The 25,530-nt window shown below is 41.2% G+C and overlaps 2 protein-coding genes across 2 annotated transcripts; both read left to right on the top strand.

Moving 5' to 3' along the window:
- Positions 1 to 1,882: 1,882 nt before the first annotated feature.
- Positions 1,883 to 4,821, top strand: LOC133012338 (zinc finger protein 703-like). The gene is made up of 2 exons (XM_061080315.1): positions 1,883 to 2,119; positions 3,289 to 4,821. Exons 1-2 carry the CDS (start codon positions 1,883 to 1,885, stop codon positions 4,819 to 4,821), a joined length of 1,770 nt encoding a protein of 589 aa, XP_060936298.1.
- Positions 4,822 to 16,605: 11,784 nt separating this feature from the next.
- LOC133002438 (GRAM domain-containing protein 2B-like) lies at positions 16,606 to 24,758 on the top strand. The gene is made up of 14 exons (XM_061072258.1): positions 16,606 to 16,835; positions 17,215 to 17,331; positions 18,992 to 19,079; positions 19,167 to 19,236; positions 19,338 to 19,441; positions 19,549 to 19,644; positions 19,725 to 19,796; positions 21,348 to 21,428; positions 21,613 to 21,724; positions 22,127 to 22,243; positions 23,024 to 23,114; positions 23,281 to 23,385; positions 23,546 to 23,630; positions 23,964 to 24,758. Exons 1-14 carry the CDS (start codon positions 16,747 to 16,749, stop codon positions 24,000 to 24,002), a joined length of 1,266 nt encoding a protein of 421 aa, XP_060928241.1. The 5' UTR covers positions 16,606 to 16,746; the 3' UTR covers positions 24,003 to 24,758.
- The last annotated feature ends 772 nt before the right edge of the window (positions 24,759 to 25,530 follow it).

Below are 25,530 nucleotides of genomic sequence, written 5' to 3'. Positions count from 1 at the left end.
TCTGCTGACTCACTTTGGTTTCTGCATCGTGACCCTCACAAAAGAGCATGTTTTTAGTTTTAATAAGGCTCACATCCCAGCCTTCTCACACTATCCCTCTCTGTGAAGTTTTCAGTGGACTGCTGGTTTCTGAAAGCTCATGTCTTAGATCTATGTTTCATGTGGTGAAAATTATATAATCCTATCAAAATTGAGCTTTTCACATATTCACGATTGGGTGGTTTCATTTAGACCACCTATTTGGTGCACTGCGGGGTCATAAGGGAAATTTTTCATTTTCAACATCATAAAACTGAATCTGAGATTGAACCTCATGATTTGTAGTCCACTCCTGTAAGGTCATATTTTCTCTCTTAGTCATTGTTTACAACATTCTGTGATGTTAAGGTGAGTCCATCCACATTGAAGAGCCACACACTGCTTCTCACGCGCCTCAGTGTCACGGCCTTGTTTCGCTAATGTCAGCCTCCATTTATATTTATTAGCATGGTTTACTGATAGGTCAATAGAGCAGCAGAGGGTCAAGGGTCAAAATGAGAATGACCTCTGCACGACCAATAGTTGTAGACTACTGACAAACCCTGTTTGGCCTTAAACAGGCATGTGAGCAAGTAATTACCGAACACAATTTAAAGGAAATATCTAATGTTTGGCATTGGTCATTGAAATATATTTTAAACTCACCCTTTAATAATGTATTTACCCCAACATACAAGATATTAATCTTTCGTTCATTGTTAATTAGCTGCTTTGATATAGTATCGGTACATATACAGTATATGACTGATCCTGGCCATTGTTTGGTATTGATTGTTTATTGGATCCACCTCAAAATTGTGTGTCAGTGTCAAAGGCTGAATATAAAGAAGGATGACGCATCTCCACTTATACAGAAATTATATCTCAGATTCAAAAGGTTCTGCTTGATGACCCATTACATTTAGTTGTGGATACAGATCAGGCTGCTGATAATTTATAGATCTTGATGACAAAAATCTGGCATTTTTAGGCGACTGATGTTTGTGAGTTTGTGCAATTTCGTGTGGACCCAAATAAAAATCAAAGGTCCAGTGAATTCAAATGTGTTTCATTACTGTCGGGCCTTGGAAGAGTTACACACGCTTCTGAATGCCAGTCTAGTTAACAGCTTGTCCCCATTTGGCCCCAGAAAAGAAAAAATAACATTTAACACAGGTTTAATAAGCAGGCTACATCTTAATGAAATACAAAGTTGCCCATGTAAAATATAAGTCCTTTTTCTGATGAATCCGGTTAGAAAAATGTATCATCAGCAGAAAGCAACGGGTGGGTTATGAGTTTCATATCAGGTTATAGTACATCTATGAAAGGGGTAGGTGTAAGGAGAGCGTGGCTCCGCCTTTTACGCACGTCCCCCCCGCCCATGTGATTATGGATGCGGCCACCCAGCGGACACACTGCGCCTGTTCCTCTGCGGAGTCAGTGAGCTGCCGAGGTCCGGACCGGAGACACGCACTTGGACGTCTGCGCGCAAGTCTCTGGACTCTCTGTGAAGTGCTGCTGTTTTTAAGTGTCTCCTCAGAAAGGACACAGTGTCCGCTTGTTTTACACGCTGCAATTCACAAGGTGGATTTTGCCTTTTCTCTTTTATTCTTATTTTGGTTTGAAGACAATTAATTGGAGTAGGATCCGTGTGGGAGATGAAGACGCAACGGGACTGAGAGGCTTCTCCGTCCTCCGGGACATTTAAGGACGTCCAGCTGTGTTTTGTTTCCTCTCTGGGACATGTCTGGTGTCTGCGTGGATTACAACAACAACAACAACAACATTTGAACTCTGTTTATCTTGGACGAACAAGCCTGACGCACGGTCCCCTAAGAAAAAGCGCAGCGCCCTCTCCCCAATGAAATATCTCCCTCCTGGATCAGCTCGTGTCAGTCAGCGGATCGTGCTCAGTGAGACCCCCGACAGAAGAGACCCTCGTCCCGGTGCAGTGGTCTCCTTGTTGACCCCTCTGGACCCACTCCGTCAGTCGAAGCGGCTTCCTATCCGAGTCCTCACCATGTTGACTGCGCACACTGGACACTTGCTGCACCCGGAATATTTACAGCCTCTGACGTCCGCACCAGTCAGCATCGAGGTATTTACTATCTCTCACACCGTGTTGCTACTTTTATCTTTTCCACCTTTGCACCGCAGTGGTCCTGAGCTCAGAGATGTGGTGAAAATACACTGAGACAGGTCTCAAAGTCATGGAAACAGAGGAACAGAAATATAAATTCCTCAGCAGTGGAGAAATGTCCTGTGTATAAATAGCCTTACATTACTGACTAACCATTTCTGTATTTGATTCCACATTCAATGTTGACCTGAATAGTTAAGTAATTAAATTAGCATCTGTTTGGCAAAGCAACAAACAAACTCTTACCATGACCTTGTCTTGTGTCATTATCGTAAAAAGTTATATAAATGCTGGTCCTTATAATCATATTAACAATCATAATAACCCAACTCTTAGATCTTAATTATACTCGCTAATTAGCCCTGAACGTCTATGCATGATCACTTGACTGAAAATGAATAAGCAACTTTTTTATAGATAATTTGCCTAAATTCAAGGATTTGCTGTTGCTCTATATCATGATGATTGAATGTAAAAGTATGGTTGCAGCTACAACGTTTATTTTCATGATCACTCATGTACATCCGTCGTATCTTGATTGAAAATGTATTTTGTGAAATGTCAAAGAATTACGAGTCTTAACATGTCTTCAGTCCTTTTTTTATTGTTGTTGTTGGTGGGGTTTTTTTTAACCAGAAAACCCATAAACAACTAATTCAAATTGATAAATAACAAGAATGAACACCAAGTCCTTTAATTTAAGTAGCTTTTATTCGGAAATAATTGGAATATTTCATATTGTTCATGCTTAAAAAAGGATTGACTCAATTAATATAGTTATTATTTAATTATTGTTTGACTAAGTGATGAATTGGCTAATTGTTTCAGCTCTAAGAAGAATTGTACACATGCTTGAATTTGGGGAAATTTTTCGGGCATTTCTTTAAAAAACTATATTCAGAGATTTTACTGTCTTAAATTCTTAATTGGTACAATCATTATCAAATTAGTCAATATGGAAAACCATAGTTGCAGCCCTTAAGTTTGCAGACCTACATATGACCACAGAGGACTTCTGTTATTTGGTTTGTGGGTTGTTGGTGTTTTTTTGCATCAAAGACAAAATGTCTCTCGAGAGAATGAAGTAAAATAAATGTAATAGCTAATCCCATCTATTTTTGTTGTAGCTGGATGCCAAGAAAAGCCCATTGGCCCTGTTGGCGCAGACCTGTTCTCAGATCGGTAAATCAGACCCTCCATCTTCCTCAAAGCTGGGCTCCTCCTCCAGCCAGGGGGACAAGGAGCCCAGCAGCCGCTCGTCCATCTCCATCCTGAAGCTCAGGGAGCGCCGCCCCTCTGTGGAGGACAAATCCAGCTTCAAGCCCTACAACAAAGGCAACGGGGACTGTCGCAGGGACGGAGTCACCAGCAGCAGCGATAAAGTTGCGTTCAGAGTGCCCAGCAATAATGCTACCACTAATGGAAATTCAACCAGTGGCCTGCAGTCCTACCCTCCCCACGCTCCCTCACCAGGTTCGAGAGCCAGCAGCGGCTCCCCATCAGGACAAGCTCAGCAACAGCAGCCGCCTCAGAAGCAGAGCCAGTCCCCTGGTGGACAGCCCACGTCACACTGTCAGACGCCCAATAGCGAAGCTGCACATGAGCGGGGCAGTCCCTCCAGCACGAGCAGCAGCAATAATAATCCTCCCAAAAAAGACGCTGATGTAAACAAGGCCGGCTCAGAGAGTCCACACCATGCGAACTCCAGCCACGTCCGAGCCAGCAGAAACTGCAGTAATGGCAGCTCTGATGGTTCCAACCATGACGGAGGTAAAGCGGAGTCTGCCCAGCCTAACCACAGCTCTGGACATATTACTCCCATTTCCCCTTACAAGACAAGCCAACCACTCTTCCCCCACCCCTCATCAAACATGGGCTACCATGGATCTGTAGTTGGGGCGTACGCAGGCTACCCGTCTCAGTTTGTTACTGGGCTGGACCCAACAAAGTCGGGCCTCGGTGTTGGGAGCATGGCCCACCCAGGGAAGCACCCGAGCTCCAGCCCTCTCACGGGTTCCTCCCCTCCTTCCCTCATGCAGGGTTTATGCAGGGACCCCTACTGTCTAAGCTACCCAAGTATGTCCCATCTCGGCGGAAGCAACTGCAACTCCTGCATCCACGACCCTTCCTCCAGCCTCAAGTCAGGCTTCCCGTTGGTGTATCCCTCCCACCCGCTCCACTCCCTCCACCAAAGCTCCCTGTCATCCAGCGCGTCCTCCTCCCTCTCCCATCCACTCTACACGTACGGCTTCATGCTCCCCAACGACCCCCTGCCTCACGCCTGTAACTGGGTCTCAGCTGGGGGGCCATGCGACAAACGCTTCCCAACTTCAGATGAGCTTCTGGCTCACCTCCGCACACACACAGCACTCTCTATAGGAATGGACAGTAAGATGCTCTCTGTTTCCTCCTCTGGACCTGCCTCTTGCCACCTTCACCTCCCCCAGCAGAGCAGTCCGGGCTCCATGCACAGCTCCCTATCGCTCAGGCCTCCTCCAAGTATGGGTTTAGCTCGCTATCACCCCTACAGTAAGGTCCACCTGCCCCCTGGTCCCCCCTCCATCTCCCTGCACTCTCTGCCCACCACAGGCCCGTACTACCCACACTACGCTCTCTACAGTCAAAGACTTGGATCCGCATCTGCACTGGGATACCAGTGATACTCCATCTGCTCAAACATTTTGAGGAATAGTTTGACGATTTGGAAAATGTGCTTATTCGCTTTCTGGTGGAGAGTTGGATGAGAATATAGCTTCTGCAAAAAATAAGGCTACAATCAGCAACCAGTTAGCTTAGCTTAGCACAGACACTGGAAACAGGGGGAATCTGCTAGCCGGCCTTTGTGCAAATGTATTAAAATCCACCTCTGAGTTCCTCTAAAGCTTAGTAATTAATGTTTTAAGTTTCACATTTTTTGCATGTAAAAAACAAGTGTATGCATGTAAAAACTACAGTTTTCAGTTTTACCAGGGACCAGTTTTCAGACGACAAGATGGCTGCAAATACATTTTTGTCATTAATGATTAATCTGCAGATTATGTTCTTCATTAATCGACTAATCATTTAGTCAATAAGAGGAAATTTTAAGGAAAAATCTACAACAACAACTAATCTGTAAATCAACTAATTGTTGCTTCTCTAGAGTTAAATTGTTTCCGACTGTAGTGAGCTTTTACCTGCAGACAGAACCTTTGCACTGAGCTCACCTGCTGCTGCCTGTAGCTTTATATTTAATGTCCAGACCTGACTGTGGTTTCAGTCTGCTCATCTGATTTTCTGCCACAGAACCAATGAGTGTATTTACCAAGATGTCAAAGTATAACTTAGTCAGTACTTTAATGCGGCAAGTTGCTGCTTCTTGTGACTTCAGACTGGATTTAAGTGGAACTAGGATGAAAGACCAAGTCCTGGATTTTGACTTGAGAGCATCTTCACATTTTCTTTACACATTATATCTGAGGTTTGGTATTTCTAATCAGGGCTCTACCCCTAAGGAACAGAGGACACACGTGGCTGTTGCATGTCTGCACATTGCTCGGATACTTTTGCAACAGACTTGACCGCCCCACAGGTGACTCCTTCCGCACCTTGGGCTCGGCAAATTGATGGTTGGACGCTGTGTAATAGCTCCTGGATGTTCAGGGCTCTTGCTGCAAATGACGATGATTAAGAGCAGAAAAATGTTGTGCGGCAGGGGGTGGCAATTAGCTGATGTTAGTCTGGCAGCAGTCACCGTCCACCACTGTCCATGCAAGAGATGCATGTAAACTCAACACAGCAGACACACGTGACTGTTTACCCAGCCCCACGGTTTCCGATGATTTTCTTTTGGGTTTTTCTTGTGTTTTGTTCCTCCTGAGAAGTTGTATTTATTTAATACCGGGAATCTAGCTTTCATGTTTACCATATAAATCTATTCTCATCTTACAGTCCTCTGAGCAAACATGTGGGAGGCCAGATGAAGGGTGTTGAATAAATCGTGTCTTAACGCTCAAGAATGAATGTTGAAATCACATCTCTCTCTCTCTCTCTGTTTCTCTCTCTCTTTATCTTTCTCTCTTTCTCCCCGAAATCCTCAGCTGTTTTCATTTCTTTATTTTCAAAGCAAATAAAAAAAAAAAAAATGAGATGTGATATTTTTTGTAAAAAAAGAAATGGGGCACCCTGTGGTGACATCCAGTGAAAGCGGAGGTCATATTTTGTTAAATAAATCACACTGAATATGTATTTTCTCTTGTCTTCATTTTTGAGTTTGTCAGTTTTTCACAAGACGGAGGAGTTGGAATCAGAATCTACAGCAAACATCTGTTGCTTGTCACATATTCAGGGCAGAGGAGCCCACTACTGGCTGTGGTGACACACTTAACTTACATTTTATACATACAAATCATGATGGGATATGTAGTCATCATCAAGTAATATCATCAATATTTATAGGCAAAAAGTTGTAATGTGTGTGTGTGTGTGTGTGTGTGTGTGTGTGTGTGTGTGTGTGTGTGTGTGTGTGTGTGTGTTTTGCAAAGCAAACCAACAAATGAGACAAATAACAAAACATAAATCAGAAATAAAATTAAATGGAAAATGTAAATAAACAAAAACAATGAACAAATAAATGGTATAATACACAGTACGGTATATGACTCATACTAGTAGAGTTGCATTAAGAAACACAATTTTTTTAAATGTTTTTGCTCATAGTTTCATTATCATTTTAAGTATATTTGTTTATTCTCATGCTTTCAATCTAATAATACAGTTCTCAATATGAATTCAATCCTTTCTCAGTCTATAGGATGTGTGGTTCCTCTTCACCTGTATCTGCTGTATTTAGATCAGATAAATATTTCTTCAGAAAGCTCAGTTCACTACAAAACTTCTTCGTCTGAGCTCTTTAACCAGCTCTGGCAGTACCTTTCCGGGGGGGGGGTAAAGTGTTGAAATAGTGAAAGGAAGACGTAAACGTTTGTCAGTAAACATGTCAGGGAGGTTTTAGCAGGGAGTGGATCTGTACAGCACTCTATATTTACGGTGAAAGAATCACATGATTGATGACTCGGGGTGTGCTTTACTTCCGCTAATTTTTCACCGTGTCAACAGTGAGATTGTAAGCAGACCAGAGGGCTACGGCTCACATTCCTGTGCTCTGCAGTGAAAGCAGCGTCACCTTAAAGTAACAGCATCCTAATGTTATAGATTTAGTGATATTAAAGAAAAAGACTGATACGGAGGCAGCATGGAAAAGTCTAATCGAATGTGCGTTAGTGTGCATAATAATTGACATAGTCAGGATAAATATTTAAAGAAAGGTAAAGCAAGTTCTTCAAACAGCATAAATAGAAATATTCCACAGTGATGTTACCCCTAAAATGAGGCACAGCAATACGAACCAGCACACTGAGGCAGCCATCCACAGCATCAGGTAAACACACAGTAGGATCATGATAAGCATCAGAGCCAAAGTGCTGCTTCCCCTGTGTGTTCAAGACGAGGTCCTCCTGACAATCCGCTCGAGTTACCATGGCTACCGCACGATTGGCAGCGGTAATATGCCATTTCCTCGCAACATGACACTACGGCACCCTTGGAGAAGTATAGATGACCCACGCTGGTCACTCAGAACTCTGACAAGGGACCCACCGGGGTCAAAACAGCCCGTCCCCGCTGTAACAAGAGAAAGTGCTCCTGTTTCATCGCTCCGAGATGCTGTTGTGGGGTGTCCAAGTTCGGCAGGAGGGCACCAGATCCTCTAGGCCCACTCTGGAGGTTTCATGTTGCCAATATGTCCCAGAAACACACACACACTTAGTTTATTAGGTAGAGGAAATGGGTTTGCTACTTTCCAATCATTTGCTTTTGCTTTTGAAGTATTTCAGCTGTGTTCCCAGTAGCAAGAGTGTGAAGTACAGTGTTGAATTTGGATGACAAATTAAAACGTTAAGTTTAATTAAAGGTTCAGTGTTTGGGATTTTGTGGCATCTAGTGGTGAAGTTGGATTTTACGCTCAACATGTACCTCTGGCCCCAGTGACTCCCTCCGAGCGTGTAGAGGGAACCTACGTAGTGGCCTTCAGGTAACATGAAATCATGAAAGATCCTCTCTAGAGCCAGTGTTTAGTTTGTCTATTCTGGGCTCCCGTAGAAACACAGTGGTGCATTATGGGAAACGATAGTTTAGATTCCAAGGTTATGAAAACAAAATCGTCTTATTATTGTAATTAAATCATAGATTTAGGTGATTGTACAAATATTATAAGTGACAACAGAAAAGGAGGAAGGAATTTTTTGGTTCAGATTATGGAAGTCAATTCATGTTTTTAATGCCAGGGAGCAGTAAAGACTTTTTTTTAAAAGAAATACAAATTTTGGATTGTTTGTCTTGATTTTAATATCTCTACTTACACTTATAGTGTGTCATCTGGTATGTTATTTAAGCTATTTAAATATTAATGTTTTAATGGGACTGCATCATTTTAAATACATTTAAATTTCTGTAGTTGTAGTTGTTGTATAAAATCAGTATAGACATGTATGGTCCCCAGAGGTGAGGATAGGAACACGACTGACTGACTTCTCTGGTTTCATTTGTGAGGTTGACATTTTTGGTTCAGGCTAAAATATTTAAAGAACCTCTAAATGGTTTGATATGAAATTTGCTACAGACAATCTTGCTGACTCAGGACTCCCACTTCTGAGTTGGATGCTTTAACCAAAATGCTGTTCATTCACTTTAAATGGGATGACGTCATGCGTTGATTAAATGCGTTGTTATTCTGTTGCATCACGTTGGGCAGAGCTCAACTTTTCATGTGGCAGGGGAGTCACCAGCCAATTAAATCATGTTTAAACCAATTGAATCGGGTTAATGCAAAAGAGGCGTCACAGCCAGCTGGTGACCCTGGTGTGTGTTCATCTGGTTGTGATGGCATGTTAACATGAAAGCTGGCTATGTTGTGTGCCCACAGCATGAAACTGTTGTTGTCGTTATGACCATCACACCAGCACACCCAGTGTTTAGCGTTAATGCAACACATTGGAATGAGTGAGAGTCCACTGTGGAACTTCTGGTGAATTTTCATTCAGGTCCAGGTTTTCATTAGTCCAGTTCTTTGGTTTGTATTTTGTTTTTTTATACCTGTAAAACTAATGACAATCCCATTCAGCTTGACTGCACTTTGTGTTTAGAGCTTATTAGCATATGTTCAACTAAGATGGTTAAAATGGTGACCTTTGTTCCTGTCCTCCCCCTCACCTGAATACTTTTCATTCTTATAGCTGCTATCTGTTACTTCTTTCTATTAAGTACTTAATTATATTCTTCATCTGTTTCTGGTCTCTTCCCCCACAACCCATCGGAGTTAAGCTGACTCATCATTCATGATTTATCCAACAAAACTTTCCCACCTTCCTTTGTGTTACTGTCTTAGGCCCAAAGAGCAGTCGTTAAGGGGTTGGAGGTTACTCATCCGCTCTTCCCACCCACATTCTCTTCAAGTCAACCAGGGGATTCATCCTTCACATTACAACTCGCGGTTACCACAGCCCCCTTTTTATATAGCACTCCAAATTACAGCCAGAGTGTGGCGGACATATTTCACTGTAATATATAAAAAGGCTGTGGGTATTGGTCTTGGAGGTGAGGGCTGACTGCCTGGTTGGTCTGAGTGAGTCCTGGATGCGGCTTGACAGCTCCGGTGATTAATGGTGACAGACTGCGGGGCTGCTCCTTCATTACATGACAAGTCTTTAATCTTTCTATCAGCGTAAACCAGCTCAAAGAGGCCGGATAAATAAGAGGGTGGAATCAAGTGAGGTTTGAGGGAAAAGATGACCAAGGATATTTTTTTCCAGTGGCCACTCTGCGCTGTGGAGAAGTTTAATGTTTTTGGACTCGTTCCTTTTGTCCTCAGAGGCAGTAAAATTGTTTCTTGCATTAAAACCATTAAGCGAAGTCACAAATTATGAACATCTGCCCGGCTCTCTCTGAATTGTCTGTGAGTTACAGATCGTGGACCGCTTCCCAGAAATGAACTCCTCTGCTTTCGTTTTGTCTCCCCTCCAACTTTATCACTTCATCCATCATCCCAGTATAAGGGTTTTTCAAGTGGTCCAAAAATAAAGAGGACACAGATGTCAGCCATGCTATACTGATGTTTCTAAACCGCCATAAACCCATCACTTACATCCACCCACAGGCCGAGGGGAGAAATGTTGAAAATGCACATTTTTTCTCGCTTGCAGAAAAAACACTCCACCAAACCACTGTCAAACCGAGCTGATCCACTACAGTGCTCATATCTTAAATTACACACAAAGCAATAGATTAACCTGCACTTGAGCAGGTATTTCAGTTTCTAAAACAGGAACTAGGGAGATCTATCCCACGTCTCTTTCCCCCTGTGTCTGTTGGAAAAGAAATGTCGACAGGGGGAGTTTAGCGGTGTACAAAAGGGCAAACGCAATTATGGTTTTGCTGCTAATATGCATGGCCCCAGCTGGTTTTGATCTGGCAGCGATCTCAGGCTCTCCTAGCTCAGTTGTCAACTCTCATGCATCACAGGCCCGATGCTTAGCGGAAAAACGTGCTTTGGCAGCAACCAAGCAGAGGCCTGGAGGCCAGCGGGCGCTGGTGGGTTAGCCACATGCAGGGGGGTGACACCATCCTCTCCCTTTTCCGCATCTGGATCCTCATGGTCACATTTTCTCATTGGTCGTGGTTTTCACCCTCTTCATGAATGTAACCGGCTGTAATTGGCCGGCGTGACCCTGAGCAGACGCCACGCCACAGACTTGGGAGGTCAGAAAAGGGCTCCAAAATACACACACAGGGATGGCAACAGAAAGAGAGAGGGAGAGAGAGAGGGAGAGAGAGGGAGCATGCAGCAGAATGAGATGCTTGCATGGAAATAAGCAGACGTGATTACTCAAATACAGTCATTAAGGAGGAAATGTTGTTTTTCAAGCTGTCAGGATGATTAATGACGGAGAGCAAATCCACTCAAATTCTGTTGTTTAGTCTAACCACCAGACCTGATCTCTGCCACTAACTCAGATCAGACAGGATGTGTTTGTTCAGCAGTGTGTGTGTGTGTGTGTGTGTGTGAGTATGCGCGGGTGTGCGTATGTGTGTAGGTTGGATCAGTAAAGTTTTTTTTTAAGGCTTTAAAATGGTTATGGGGGAAAGAAGGAGAATGTGTTATAGAACAAGAAAAGAACAACATAGAAGTATTTCAGCATAAAATGTTTTATTTTAGTAGCGATATTAAACATTTATAGCTATAACGAATATATAGATAAGACCCTTTACAAAACTACTACTAAACCAAACTTTATGGAGCGAATGTTAGCTTAAACTCAGCTACATGTTCACAGCTGATAACATCAGACGGTTCAATCAAAGTACCGTCTTCATAAAGCAAGAATCCTGCTGTTGTCTATTTCTGTCTTCTATACTTCTTGAACTCTGAAACCAGGGAACCAAAACAAACTGCGTTCTCTCTCAATTTGCACATGTTATCACACCAATAAGGTTTCAACAAAATCTCAAAAGAAAAAAATGCAAGTCTTCCCCATTCTCACTGTGCCACTTTCAAAACTAATATATTTATCTGGCCCATGTTCGGCTAATGATGAAAACTGTTTCCTGTAATTTGAAAGATGTCAGTTTCTTATGAAAGGAATTCTCAGATATGTTTTTTTCTGGTTTCCTTCATGTGCACCACATTCGCTGTGAACACATTTTCTGCCGCAGTAGTCACCTGCTCTAGAGTGTAAGTGTCAACACATTTCTAGAAAATTAGCTGTCTTTGTGAGTTTTCCAGTCCACACGCTGCCAAAGTCCTCAGAAACTCCAGATGTTCCCCAAATCACGCTGGAAGGCCGATAAGGAATCAGCTTTCAACAGATGTCTTGTGCCTGGACGCGTGATTTAGTAGCTGTGAATGATGAAACAGTGTTTCAGTGTCTCGTAGCCCGACTGGCTTTCATCATTATGTGCAAGCAGCTGCGGGTCTGGGTGATGTGATGTCAGCGGCTGGGAACGAAGAGCGAGATGGCACATCAGCTCTTCTTATTTTTGTGTCTTTGGGTATTTGGACGTGGAGGACAGCGTCTCTGTTTGCTCGAGCGTGACACACAAATATGGGAATGTGGAGATGAAGCACAAATGAGGTCGAGTTTCAACGATTATTTTCAGCGTGAAGATTCAATCATCTCCTTTAAAAGTGGTTTGACAAAATAATCCTCACTCAATGTCCACTTACTAGCTTTTTCCAGACCTGGGATCATGGGAAAAAGCTGGAAAATAGACCCAGAGTTTAAATTGTTTTTTTTTAAATTATTTTCATTCATCAAAATTTCCCAAAATTCCCCAAAATTTCCATTTAACTTACTAAATGTGTAGAACAAAGGACTATTAAAATATTTAATTATTCATTATTCATTTCCTGACTCTGGGTCCAAATACGCCAAATGGCAGCGATAGTATCCAGGATATTTTTGACTTTATTTTTGGACAGTGTGGGAAAGTGGAGACGTGTTGTTCATCTTTATATCTATGGATTTACCCTATGAAGTTTTACCTCTATGATGATGACGACAATAACGATGACGATGAAGACAATTTCAACAATGAAATGACAACATTGCTGATGATGATGATGTAGATGATGATGATGATGATGATGATGATGATGATGATGATGATGATGATGATGATGATGATGATGATGATGATGATGATGATGATGATGATGATGATGATGATGATGATGATGGCTCTAGATGAAGAATCAGGGGATTGCCAAATTTAGTACAATCCACCCAAAGAGAAACATGAATGTCAAATGTCAGCCTCATGGTGGCAGTATAGTGTGAAAGTCAGGGAATCTCCATTAAGATATATCATGAGGGAACCATGAATGTCTATAAAAACCTTCATGTGAATCGCCTCCATCCTGTCGCTGATTAGATAGTTTGGTCTGAAAACAAGCAATGACAACCGTCTGACGCCGCCAGCGATGCAGCCATGTTGCAAACGAGGCCCGAAAATGCGTTGAGGGTCAAATGAAAAGTAGAAAGCGGTGAATGCAGTGTTCCAGTGATAAGAGGAGTCAGGATGAAGGGTGTTGCGTTCGGTCAGGATAGGAGGAGAAGGAGGAGGAGGAGGAGGAGGAGGAGGAGGAGGAGGAGGAGGAGGAGGAGGAGGAGGAGGAGGAGGAGGAGGAGGAGGAGGAGGAGGACAGCACGGATGACTGACACAAACAGTGAGGGAGTTGGACAGATGAGAGCCACAGGCGTCAGGAGCGGGGGGGACGCAGGGTCAACACATCGCCATGTGCATTGAGTGTGGTCCGGCAGCTGTATGCATGGGGGAGCCTTGGCCTCCTGCTCTGCATGTCAGGGGCCATGATTAATGACCTGCAGCCCTGACTCCACACCACCACCACCACCCCCTCCTACAGGGAAGTCAGTGCAGCCACTACGCGTTTAACTAATGGACAAAGCCAAGGACAGACAGACGTGCACGGGAGACCACGGCTCGCACACACGAACGCAGGCAGACACCAAATTAAAGCCGTTTCCCTCGTACAAAATCACACATTTTCCACTTTTCCCAGGTAATTACAGGGCGGGAGCGAGGATTTCTTGGATTACTGTGTGTGTGTGCACGGCTGTGTGCGTCTGTGTAGTGTCGAGGCCGAGGAGGTGCCCCGTGCCTCTGTACTGGTTCCCAGCTTGTCAGGCAGCTGTCGAGGAGTGATTTATGACCACCAGACTCCAACCTGTCTTCACTGCCAGTTCAGTATTGTTACAACTGACAGCTAATGAGGCCAGACATGCTTTCAAGCAGAGCACTTAACAGGACTTCAATCTTCCTCCGTCACAAATACCATTTTTGCACTCGCTCGCTTGCTCTCTCTCCCTCTCTCAAACACACACACACACACACACACAGACCCCCCTCCCCTCTCACCCAGCTTCTCCCCCCGGCCTCCCCCCCTTTTTTCTCTATGCCTTCCTTGTTCTCTGTCTTTCTGTGGTGGAATATCTGACAGGCACTGAAAGGGCTTCTGCCTACAGACGGAGATGTTTCTCAGAAGGCAAAGGCAGCAGAAAGAGTCCCAGTCTTTCACACACACATAAACACACACAAACACACGCACACACACACACACACACGCACACGCACACGCACACGCACACACGTTTACTGGCAGTGGGCATCCGCTAATGCTTGATTTAATCTAATTATCAACTCTTTGTACCAGGTTTCCAGGAGCAGCTACAGAATAATGCTTATTTAGATCCTTGCTGTGTTAGAAGAGATGATTGATGTCATTCTTATGTCTGTGTGCAAAATATGAAGCGAGAAGATTAGCTTAGTTTAGCATTACTACGGAAAACACGAGGAAGAAGTTAGCCTGGCATCTCAAGATGAATGCAACGTTTTACTCCACCGCAGGAGTAACTGCACTAGTATTTATTCGACAACTTTCTTTACAAGTTAAACATTTAAATGGAATTGTTTTGTTTCCAGGTAATTTCCTGGATAATATCCTGGAAAAAACGATATACTGTAGTTGTAATTACAGGTGGTATTGGTTGTTACACTCCCAGCTATTTCAAAATGTTAAAGTGGTGATGAAGGAAAATGTTATCAGTTATCAATGTTCTTATGAAACTTGACATTTATCAGAAGTTGAACTATTTCTTCACAGTATTTTAAATGCTGTTAATTTAAATTTGCGTTTTGCTATGTATCACTGTCAAAGAGAGGTCACAGTTCGACATTTGTCTCTGAGAAAGTAATGTAACTACATATTTTAGTTGGTGAATGACAGAACAATGAAAATATGATTTATATATTCCTGATCACATTTATTTGAAGACGTGAACCAGTAAACAGACATGATCTCCGTGTTTCCCCGCTCTCCTTCTCTATGAATAATCCAGCATCAGTGTAACATCCCTCACAGAGCTTCCCCACCTTTAACCCCTTGCTCACTGTCAGCCATGATTAATGACAGGCTAACTAGCTGCTGGCTCACAGTCGCTGGCTGTGCCTTTGTCTCCAGGACACTTAATGAACTCTGACAAGTCTTCTGTAAACCTCTGGACTAATGTTTTCATTAACTGAGTCGACAGCGCCTCCTGGGGGTTGGAGAACAGAAGTGGAGACAGTAACAGATCCTGCTGGAAGGCCAATGAGGTAGTTTGTCATGTGGTGTTTCCAGGCAGATAACTCCAGTCAAACTTCCCTTCATGTTCAACATCTTCTGAAGTTATTATAGAAAAAATAATTATAATACAGATGTTAGACCTTTAAGCAGCAGATGATCCAAACAATGTATAAACCCATATAACATAATTATCATTCTAGGGTAAAGAAAACAACAATTTGTACAATTTAGATGAAACACACAAGTGAAAATATCACAAGTATGTGAAAGGGATTTATTATGCCAATAAAACCATTTCACCACAATCTTACCCACTGGGCCTTTAACTTAAAGTACTAAATTATTATTATTTTTTCTATAAAAGATCTGAATTTACCACTTCAACCAGCTGTAGCATTAAAATGCTTCTTATACATTTTTAAAGTAGTAATATCAATCATTTTTATTATAGTGTAGTATAAAACTTGACTAGGGCCATTCTGCTGAGTAATCAGTACTTTTACTCACATGCTACCAGTAATACAGGAAGTACAAATAAGTAATATACAATATATATATAACACGTATATATATATATATATATATATATATATATATATATATATATATATATATTGAATACAAAAATATTAATACAATACAATATTTCTAACTGGGCTGTAGTAAGGTAAAGGTGTAGGGTAGCAGAGAGAACACAGTACTTGAGTAAATATACTAAGTTACTTTCCTGACTAAACTTTGTGTTTGGACAGTGTGATCCTTTCTGCTTCTTCCATCGTTCCCAGTGTTACCTGAGGGTAAAATCCAGAGTGTTCATAAATCTCACCTGAAATGTACTCACAATACATCACTTACACTCTGCTGCCCCCTGCTGGTTTTCTCTCGAATATGCCCTCTGCTGTAATGGAAATAGTAACTTAAGTTTTTCATGAATTCAGGGTCCATGAGTTTTAAAGAAGTAGACCAGTAGCTTTAGTGCTACACAGAGTGAACCTGACGTCGGCTCATTTCAGCTTTGTACGGTGGAGAGGTTTTTACGCACAGATTTTACGCACAATCCAACCTTGTTATAGCTGTGTGTTTGGGATATTAAGTTTCCCCTCTTGACCTGTTTTATAACCAGGAATTACTTTCATCACTGAACACTTTGCAGCATGATTGAGGCGACGTTAGTTCCTGCAGAGGTCGGCTCCTTCCCTCTTCTTCCTGATGTTTTTCCCTTGTGCGCCCTCCCCCTTTTCCCGGCTCCTCCCCTCCTTCTCTCCCTCGGGCTCGTCGACGAGCGGATTCCCAAACTTTCCGTGTTGCAGCTTCCTGGAGCTCTTGTTCTTTTTCCTTTCTGTGGAGCAGGGTGGCCCAGTGGGGACCGATGCTGGAGACCGTGCAATATCAATGAAGTGTGCAACAGATGGACGAGATGACCGAGCCGGCGGACAGACCTCTGACCCCGTTATCCACTCCGGAGCAACTCCTCAACAGGGACTCCCGGGGGAATCGGTGAGTGTGGGTGAGATGGAGAGGAAGGGCCTGCTCTGCTGTCCCGCCACGGAGGAGGCCACACGGGCCGAATGCATTGTGGTTGTTGGCATGGATCTTGTTTTAAGGGCCGTGCTGATAGATTAATGGATGAATGTGATGTGGACGTGGCACTGGATAGAACCACACAGGCTTTATTTGCATTTAGAGAAGTCCAGTCAAAACTTTTCCTACGAAGTTTTAGTAATGCACGCTACTCTGCTTCGGCATGGAGGGTGTGTGGGGTTTCAATTGGATGTGTCACAACAAGTTGGACAATGTGTGTGTGAGTGTGTTTGCAAGGTGAGTCATTGCACGAGGAGAAGAGAAGAGAACAGTGTTTGAGTTGGAATGTGTCCAGGTCTGAAGTGGAGAATGGAGGAGAGAGGAGGAGAGCAAGGCTGCCTGCAGACCTCCTGCTGTATGTGGACGCAGAGTCAGACCCCTCAGAGAGCAGGAGGAAACCAGCCAGCCTGAGGTACTTTATTCTCATTCATTATCTGCTTAAACACCAGCCTTGACTCTTTATGAGGCTTATTGGTGTAGGGAAATACTACTGCTGCTATTACTACTTCAAATACTAATACTGATAATAACGTGCCTGTCAAGACACTGGAGGATCCTTACAGATACAACAACAATCTGAAAAACAGCAAAATGTCAGGACATCATCAAAACAATATGCAATAAACACAATGCATAAACGAATCTGCTCAGTAAATACATTATATTGTTTTAACTGTGTTATAAACAATTTAATAAAAGTTCCCTGCTTATTAATGAGAAATAGCAGGGTGGATGTCAAGTGTTACCAATTAAGCTGATAAACCCAGTATAACCAATAAATCTTTTGGTCTATTGACAGAAAATTTATATAATATAGATTTTTTAAGGTAACAAGTCTGAAACATTTTCATTCCAGCTTCTCCAATGTGAGAATGTCCTGCTTTTCTCTGTTTTATAATATTATAATATTATTTAAATTATAATGTTTTCTTGGATATTGAATTCATTAGGATATTGGTCTATTAATTAGGATTTTGAATTGTTGGATAGACAAAAAACTATGTCGTCACTGTGACTTCACCAAACATTGAATCAATCTGTATAGAAATGAATCAGCAGCTTAGTTAGGTGCACGCCTTATTAATACTAAATGTAAATATGTGCATGTGCAAAGAGAAACTGGATTTGCTGCTGATTATTAAATGTAACTTGTAATTAAAGGTCAACTCTCTGAAGTATTACTTCAGTTGCTTAGACATAAAAACACATTGCATCATTCAGTTCAATTCAAAAACTTAATTCATACAAAGGGAAACAAGTGAGTTTGCAGACAAAAGTGAACACATGACATTAAATTTACACACATAACAAAAACAATATAAAATACCAATGTGACAGAGATAGAAAGAGTTGAAGTAAGTATTTGGAATCTGATGGAATCCGTGCACATATTCTTACACGTCTGTACACACAGGGTGAAGGGACCATTCCGTCAGACTTCCTCTGATTTGTTTTACAATCATGTGGCTTTAAACAAATTCCTTCAGGCATCGGCTCATAGAGAAAATCATGTGTTACTGTGAGGTCGCTGAGAATCTCATGTTTTCCCTGCTGAGGACTCGTTCAGGATTAGCTGCGTGTGCGGGTTTTGTGTTTTGTCAATAGTTCACACACACACACACACTTTGCAAACTGCTCTTATCTCTTTGACAAATAGCAGATAGTTCAAATTCAACATTATTATACCATCAAATAACCCAAACTAAATAAATATCTACAGATGTTGGGTCTTTAGGATCCTCTCAGTATGACATCAGGTGTTGTTTTTCACCTTCTAACTGCAGCACAACTCTATAATCCCACATAACTACTTGATACCTGCATGACTGAGAGCTGTTTACAGATTCTGCTGTTGCTGTGTAAGCAACTCTTGCGTAACCACAGGTGACTCGTGCAGTGTCACATGAAGGACGTGTGATTGTAGAGTCTGTGTGGATCAGTAGAAGCAAGTATAGGTGTGTTATCCCAAGCTGTGACTCCTCTGAAGCCGTTGCTGTTATCGTTGGTGTTGCATGTCGTCTTCAGCTGTTTCTATGCAACGTAACCACAAACTCTGACCTTTTATTTGCCAGAGTGAAACCTGTGGAGCAGCTTTCACCAATGCTGAGCACGAGCGACTTTGACACCAAAATTGAAAGGAAGAAATCGCCGCCCATTCAGGTAGGGACATGAACTTCACCAAACCCTTTGATGGATTTTTACACATTTTTGCAAAATCGTACAAATAAAATGTCTTGTTTTTTTCAGTTATCAAAGACAAATACCCACTATCACAAATTGTTCAAGGATGTCAGCAAAGATGAGTTGCTCAAACAAAGTAGGTGTGAGATGAAACATTTAACTTGATGGGAAAAGCACAAAAAATCTGATTATATCCGATCAGATTGTCTTAACGTGAGGGGGTGTGTGTGTCAACAGGTTACACGTGTGCCTTGCAGAAAGACATGTTATATCAGGGCAAAATGTTTGTCTCTGATAACTGGATCTGCTTCCAGTCCAAAGTCTTTGGCAGAGACACCAAGGTACGAATTAGAAAAGTCATTTGTCTTCAGCACCAGCTCATGTTGTATATGGCTGAATTCTCTCACTGTGACAATTACCTGAGATTAAAAAATCCTATTTTCCCCAGATCTCAATCCCGGCAATGTCTGTGACATTCATCAAAAAAACCAAAACCGCATTATTAGTGCCAAACGCCCTCGTGATTGAAACTACAAGTGACCAGGTAAGAGGACTGTGGAGACTATCAGTTTGAAATTAATTAGTTATAAACAGGGAAGTGATTGAAAACCTCTGTTTTCCCAGCATATGTTTGTGTCCTTCCTGTCTCGAAACACCACCTACAAACTGCTCAAATCCATCTGTAGTGATCCCGAGGTAAGTGACATCTAATAGGAAACACTCCTTCATCTTAATGGGACACAGTATCTTCTCATTAGAGCTTGGATGAAAGTAAACATGGCGACTGAATCGGAGAAGCCTTCAACAGCGAAATGGGACAACTTTGAGCTTGTCTCAGAAATTAGATGAGAGTAACTCAAAATACTGCAAGAACAAAGTTGTAACATTATGATGATAACATTGCAAAAATAAGGTTATAATATTACGAGAATAAAGTTGTAATTTCACAAGACTGAGGTTGTAACATTATAAGCATTAAGTCATAATATTGCGAGAATTTGGTATAAAGTTGTTTTAATAAGAGTATAAAGTGGTATAAGTACGATGATAAAGTTGTATTGGTATGAGTACAAAGTTGTATTATTACGAGTTTAAAGTCATATTATTACAAAAATAAAGTTATAAGATTAAGAGAATAAAGTATTAATATCACGAGAATAAAGACCTCAAAATAAAGTTGTAATATCACCAGAATATATTTTGACTTTTTCTCGCATTATTACAACTTCATTCTCAAAATCTTTATTATCAGTGTGTCTCAAATACGCTGTAATACTCTATCTCAAGCAAATGAAAACCATAAAAATAACACAGTGAATGTGAACATAATAAATCCATTGAATGCTGCTATAAAAGGGCGGGATCTGATTGTATTGTAAATCAAGACCTTCACCAGGGCTATTTAGCTTCAATAGCAAGTGGGCCATAAAGAAAAATCACTGGGGATTTATGGGCCACACAGAATATCTGTCAAATAATAGCTAGAAATAACTCTTATATTAGTTGACGCATTAATTAGTGACTGGCACTTTAATCTGGTATCAGGTAACATGAGGTGTTTTCTGATGGGTCCATACCCACAAATGAAGTAAACAAGATGTATAAAGTAAAACAGTGTCATGTCTGATTTTCTGACTGTCATATAGGCCATAGAAATATTCAAAAGGTTTAAAAGGTCCTCCACATCTACAGCAGAACTGTTGTGTTTGGTTTTCAGTATAACAGCCCAGATGGACACTAACAGCAAAGGTAGCAAGTCAGTGATCAGCACAGTCCAATATTTACTCAGGATTCAGTGGAGAGAAAAAGAAACAGCTAATAGACGAGTGAATATTGCACGTACTTTCACCCTACAGCTATTTCCTAGTTGCAAATAATTTGTCAGTGGTGGGTTTACAGTTTCTTTAATAATTAACCGTGTTACAAAAAAACATTTTTCCTCATGAATAGCGAAACAACAAAGGTTCTATATATGTGAATATATTGATTTTGCAGTGTGAGAAGGATCATACATGTTCTACCTCAGATTTGAAAAATGTTTTTCCAACCCTGGTCTTATGTGTAAGTTTAAAACCTCAACCTTCACTCTGGAGCGAGAATCAGTCTTAAAACCTTAGAGAAATAGTGACATTTATTGTGATAGTTATTGGTAACAACTGATGTGATTTTTTAATTCTTGATATCATTTTGGGCCATATCACCAAGTTGTATTTTCTGCATACTGAAATGTGTTCCCTGTGGCTGCAGGTGGATAAGACTTGTAACAGCCCCGTCCCGTCTTCCTGTGAAAACAGCTTCAGAGTCAGCAGCTCCTCGTCTCTTCCGCTGGTCAGTCAGGGGTCTGTCCGTCCATTTTACTGGAATGTTTTCATTGGACGTATTCATTGTACATGAGAAGATTGTTTTTAAACTTTCCATTGTGATATAAGATCTATAGAAATGCCCTGCTCTCATGTTATACAATAGCCTCTCAGTATGTGGCGTCCATTTTACTGTATGGTTTTTCCTGCAGGATTTTTCCAGAGACTTCTCTGACCTGGACGGGGTGGTGCAGCAGAGACGACAGGAGATGATGGAGAGCAGCAGCTCCGGCTCTCAAACTCCAGATTATGACAAAATAACTGGTGTGTGTGCTCCATCCTCAGCTCTCTGTGTAAACGCACCACCTTTACAAATCTACTATTTACTTAACCTTAATCGACTGTACACATTAAGTTTGTCTGCTCTCTGAATGTGCTCAGGGTGTCCCGCTGTTGCTGTGGCTCTAGCCAATTGAAATTTGAGCCAGGGAGGCTTCGCTTTTTGTTATTGTGAAGCCAGTTGACATGGAAAAAACAGCGACAACCCCATTGAATAATAAATTAAATCCTCCGCTTATTGTTTCTGCCGTTCATCATAAGTAGCCAGCCTTTTCCTTCTCACACAGGGAACATGTTGATGTGTTAGGATGTTTGGGACTGTTAATATTGACTCTGGCTCGAGGTAGGCGGCTCCAGTCATGGGTTCCCCTCTGTTTACTTGAGCAGACTTCAGCGAGCTCCCAGGCTCATTCCTGAGTGCGGTGAAGAGCGGAGAAGTTTCAGTCCTCGCAGACATTCACCTCCAGACCCCAGGACCAAAACACAGAGCTCCACTCAACAACGGTACTTTAACAACTGGATCTGTCCGAGTCAAAGGAAGCTTTGTTTCTGCCTTTGAAATCTTGAGTTTCACTTTTCACCAGAAGGAATTCAGTATCAACGGAAATATCGAGAATAATGAATATATTAATTTTTCCCTTTTTATGTATGTTTAAAAAAGTGCTTTGACTTTGTGGTAAATACTATTTATTTGCTTTTTTAGCTTAGCTTAGCATCAGGACTGTAGGGGGCAAAAAGCCTGTTGATTGGCCACTTTGCACTTAATTGGCCAAATTGCATATAGATGTATTGATATCAGGTGCATGTACACAAATGTTTGCATTATGTAGGCAAAATATCCATTTGAAATATGTAAATATTTTTTACCATACAGTAACTGACAATATCCCCATAAAAATACAGATTTTTATTCACTCAATCCAGATCATTATCTAAATCTGCACCACTGTTATAACATTTGGCAGATTTTTTTTTTAAAGATGTAAAGTGATGCCCCTTTTCACAATGATGAAAAAAAATCATCCTGGCTATGCCCCCTTACTCATATCCGTCACATGTCCCACCCTTCCACCAAGTTTTAAGGTCAGAAGTTTATTAGTAATCCTGCTGACACTCAAACAGCAGGGGGTTATATGTTTAGGACAGAGCCATTCACCAAAATGTGCACTTTTCTTTATTGTTGCACCCAATACAATTGTCTCTAAAAATGTAAAAATGCAGTTTTACTACATTTACTAAATCTACATTTCTCTTTTTTTTCTTTTTTTCTTTTTCGATTTACAGGGTCAGCCAAGCCAACCCGAGTAGTCACGCTCACAGACAAATCCTCTCAGCCCAAGTCGTTACAGGCCATCCTCCTAATCTATTTGGTGTTGTGAGTGACCTTTCATTATGTGGAATATGAGAATCCTGGTTTGTCTTACAGGACGATTGTTAGACTTCTATTTCCATAACTTGGGGGCGTGTCAGCGGTTGTTCTGTGAGAAATGTCAGAGTTTGAATGTTCATCTCTTTCTCTCTGTGTTTGTGTTTGTGAGCAGAGTTAGTGTTCTCGTCTTGTCCTCCTGTTACATGGCTTTCAAGATTGTGGCTCTCGAGCATCGTTTGAACTCCTTGGTTTCCATTGGGGAACACATCCGAAACGAGTAAGAGCTTGACCCATAGGAGATTTCAGTGTAGAGCGTTGTTCTCCACACATCAGATTATATCACGTTCCCAAATGCACTCACTCTGCTTCATTTCATCTGGTTAGTGCCACAAACCACACATTGTTTGGTCCATGATTTAGTGCAAATCTATTTGCAGAAACGAAGTGAGCCACAGGTCCCAAGATCAAGTGAATGCTGAGGCCTATGGAGAACTGTCCACCAACCTGTTCAAGCTAGAAAAGGTTTGTCTGATTTAAATAAACTGTAAAAGAACATCTTTCATATTTTATGATCAGAAAATCCTTAATTGTATTTGTAGATTTACAAAAAATGTGATGCACCATTGAGTCAGAGTAGATGATCTCTGAATAAACAGTGTGGAAAACTCTCAATCAGATAAGATAAGATAAGCTAATGAGCTGCAGGTGGTAGCTTCATATGTAGCATACAGATACGAGTGTGACATCCACCTTCTCATCTAATTCAGCAAGAAAGTTGTATTTATGGACGTCTCCACAGTATTTAAGAGACATTTTATATGGTGTTAATATAAATTAATATTTGTTTCATCCTAGATTCAAAGAAACCTGCGGAAGCTACTTGAAGAGACTTGAAGAAGACGGTTGACTGTTGATCTGCACAGAGGCTTTATCTTTTATTAGACATGATTGGCAAACTCAAAGACTGTATATGGTTAGTGTTCAGGGAATGGAGCCATGGTAACGAGGTCCCGCTGAAACACACGCTCAACCAATCACAAGTCAGCCTCAGCTTCACCACATGTAAAAGCATCAAAAAACTCAAACTAAAACCAAACATATGATAAGAACTACTTTCTTTGACTTTTAAGATTGATACCTATCACATCAACTAACATGGAGGAGGCAGGGTTGATGATCTGTACTGCAGTCAGCCATCAGGAGGCGATCAACCAGCTTTCGCTTCACTATTGGGGAGCAGTCATGTCATCCATCTTCATACACAGCAACCACAGGCTGACCTCTGTAGCTCAGATTAGACAGAAGATCTGATGCCAAAGCTCATTCGGAAAGTTTTCTCAAACTGGTGTGACTTCAACTTAAATTGTGCAATATCTTTCCCTTTCCACTCAGGACTATTTTATGCTAGAGATGAAACTCGTGTTAGTGTGTGCCAGCGTTAGTGAAGCGACATTTTGAAGCCTACGTGTAGCATTTATCTAAGCGCTTTGATTTTACATTTCACAACAGTAGGATTTTCGTTTTTAAGAGGGTATCTAGGTGTAAAGGTCGAATATGACTGGTTTTACAAACATTTCAGAAAAGGTCAACTTGTGCTGTTTTAATGTTCTTTAGTTTTAACCTTGTTGCCAATAAATTATATTTATGTTATTTACTGAGTGTTTGTTTATCTTTTAGTAACATGCATGGCCATTAGGGAATTTTACATTAACATTGTGTGGTATTTGGAACCTGAAATTCACTGTCACTGTAAAATGTTTAAATATCTTATGCAAATAGAGCATTTTTTCAGTTGTAAATATTGATTTTTTTACCCAAACTAATTAGAGTGATTGTTAATGGCCCAATTTGTATTCATTACCAAATTCCGGTTTATTCGTTTACAGGATTGGCGTCAATCACTCCCTTAGAAAAGAAGCTCAACTCTGGAGTGTGATAACCGTTTGTTTTACATGTAGATCCCAGATAGTGTCTTGCTACATCACATGACAAATACACCACAGAGATGAAATATATAGCTCTTATATACCACTTTTAAATACAAAGTAGGGCCCTGTTAGATTTCAACGTCAACTTTATTGTCAACTCTGCCATATGTACAGGACATTACATTACATTACATAACAAAAAACTAAAAAAGTCAAATTAGAACAAAAGGGGACAACTTAGTTAACATAAATTAAAATTTACAACGGTGGAATGAAGGATTATAACCCATTCTTTAATAGGTGAAATATTGATAATAACATCATAATTACAATATTAATAGTGTAATCATTATTATTATCTATCTATAACCATATACTTGCAGTATGACTTCCATATCACTTCCTGGTATCATCATGGTCGTAACAACCTTTTATAGCCAACAATACTATGCTTTATTATTAGTTTACTGTCTTTATAAACGTATTATTACTTC

This window comes from Limanda limanda, chromosome 1 (assembly GCF_963576545.1).
Source record: "Limanda limanda chromosome 1, fLimLim1.1, whole genome shotgun sequence".
Classification (NCBI taxonomy): Eukaryota; Metazoa; Chordata; class Actinopteri; order Pleuronectiformes; family Pleuronectidae; genus Limanda; species Limanda limanda.
Note: the sequence above shows the minus strand (reverse complement) of the source record. Positions and strands in the feature narration are given on the sequence as shown.

What these genes read in the sequence shown, in the direction of transcription:
- LOC133012338 (XM_061080315.1), top strand. Translation starts at nt 1,883, where the DNA reads ATGAAATATCTCCCTCCTGGATCAGCTCGTGTCAGTCAGCGGATCGTG. An exon ending in CCGCACCAGTCAGCATCGAG is followed by an intron (nt 2,120 to 3,288) that starts GTATTTACTATC and finishes TTTTTGTTGTAG; the next exon opens with CTGGATGCCAAGAAAAGCCC.
- LOC133002438 (XM_061072258.1), top strand. Translation starts at nt 16,747, where the DNA reads ATGGACGAGATGACCGAGCCGGCGGACAGACCTCTGACCCCGTTATCC. An exon ending in AGGAAACCAGCCAGCCTGAG is followed by an intron (nt 17,332 to 18,991) that starts GTACTTTATTCT and finishes TTTATTTGCCAG; the next exon opens with AGTGAAACCTGTGGAGCAGC. An exon ending in GGGGAACACATCCGAAACGA is followed by an intron (nt 23,386 to 23,545) that starts GTAAGAGCTTGA and finishes ATCTATTTGCAG; the next exon opens with AAACGAAGTGAGCCACAGGT.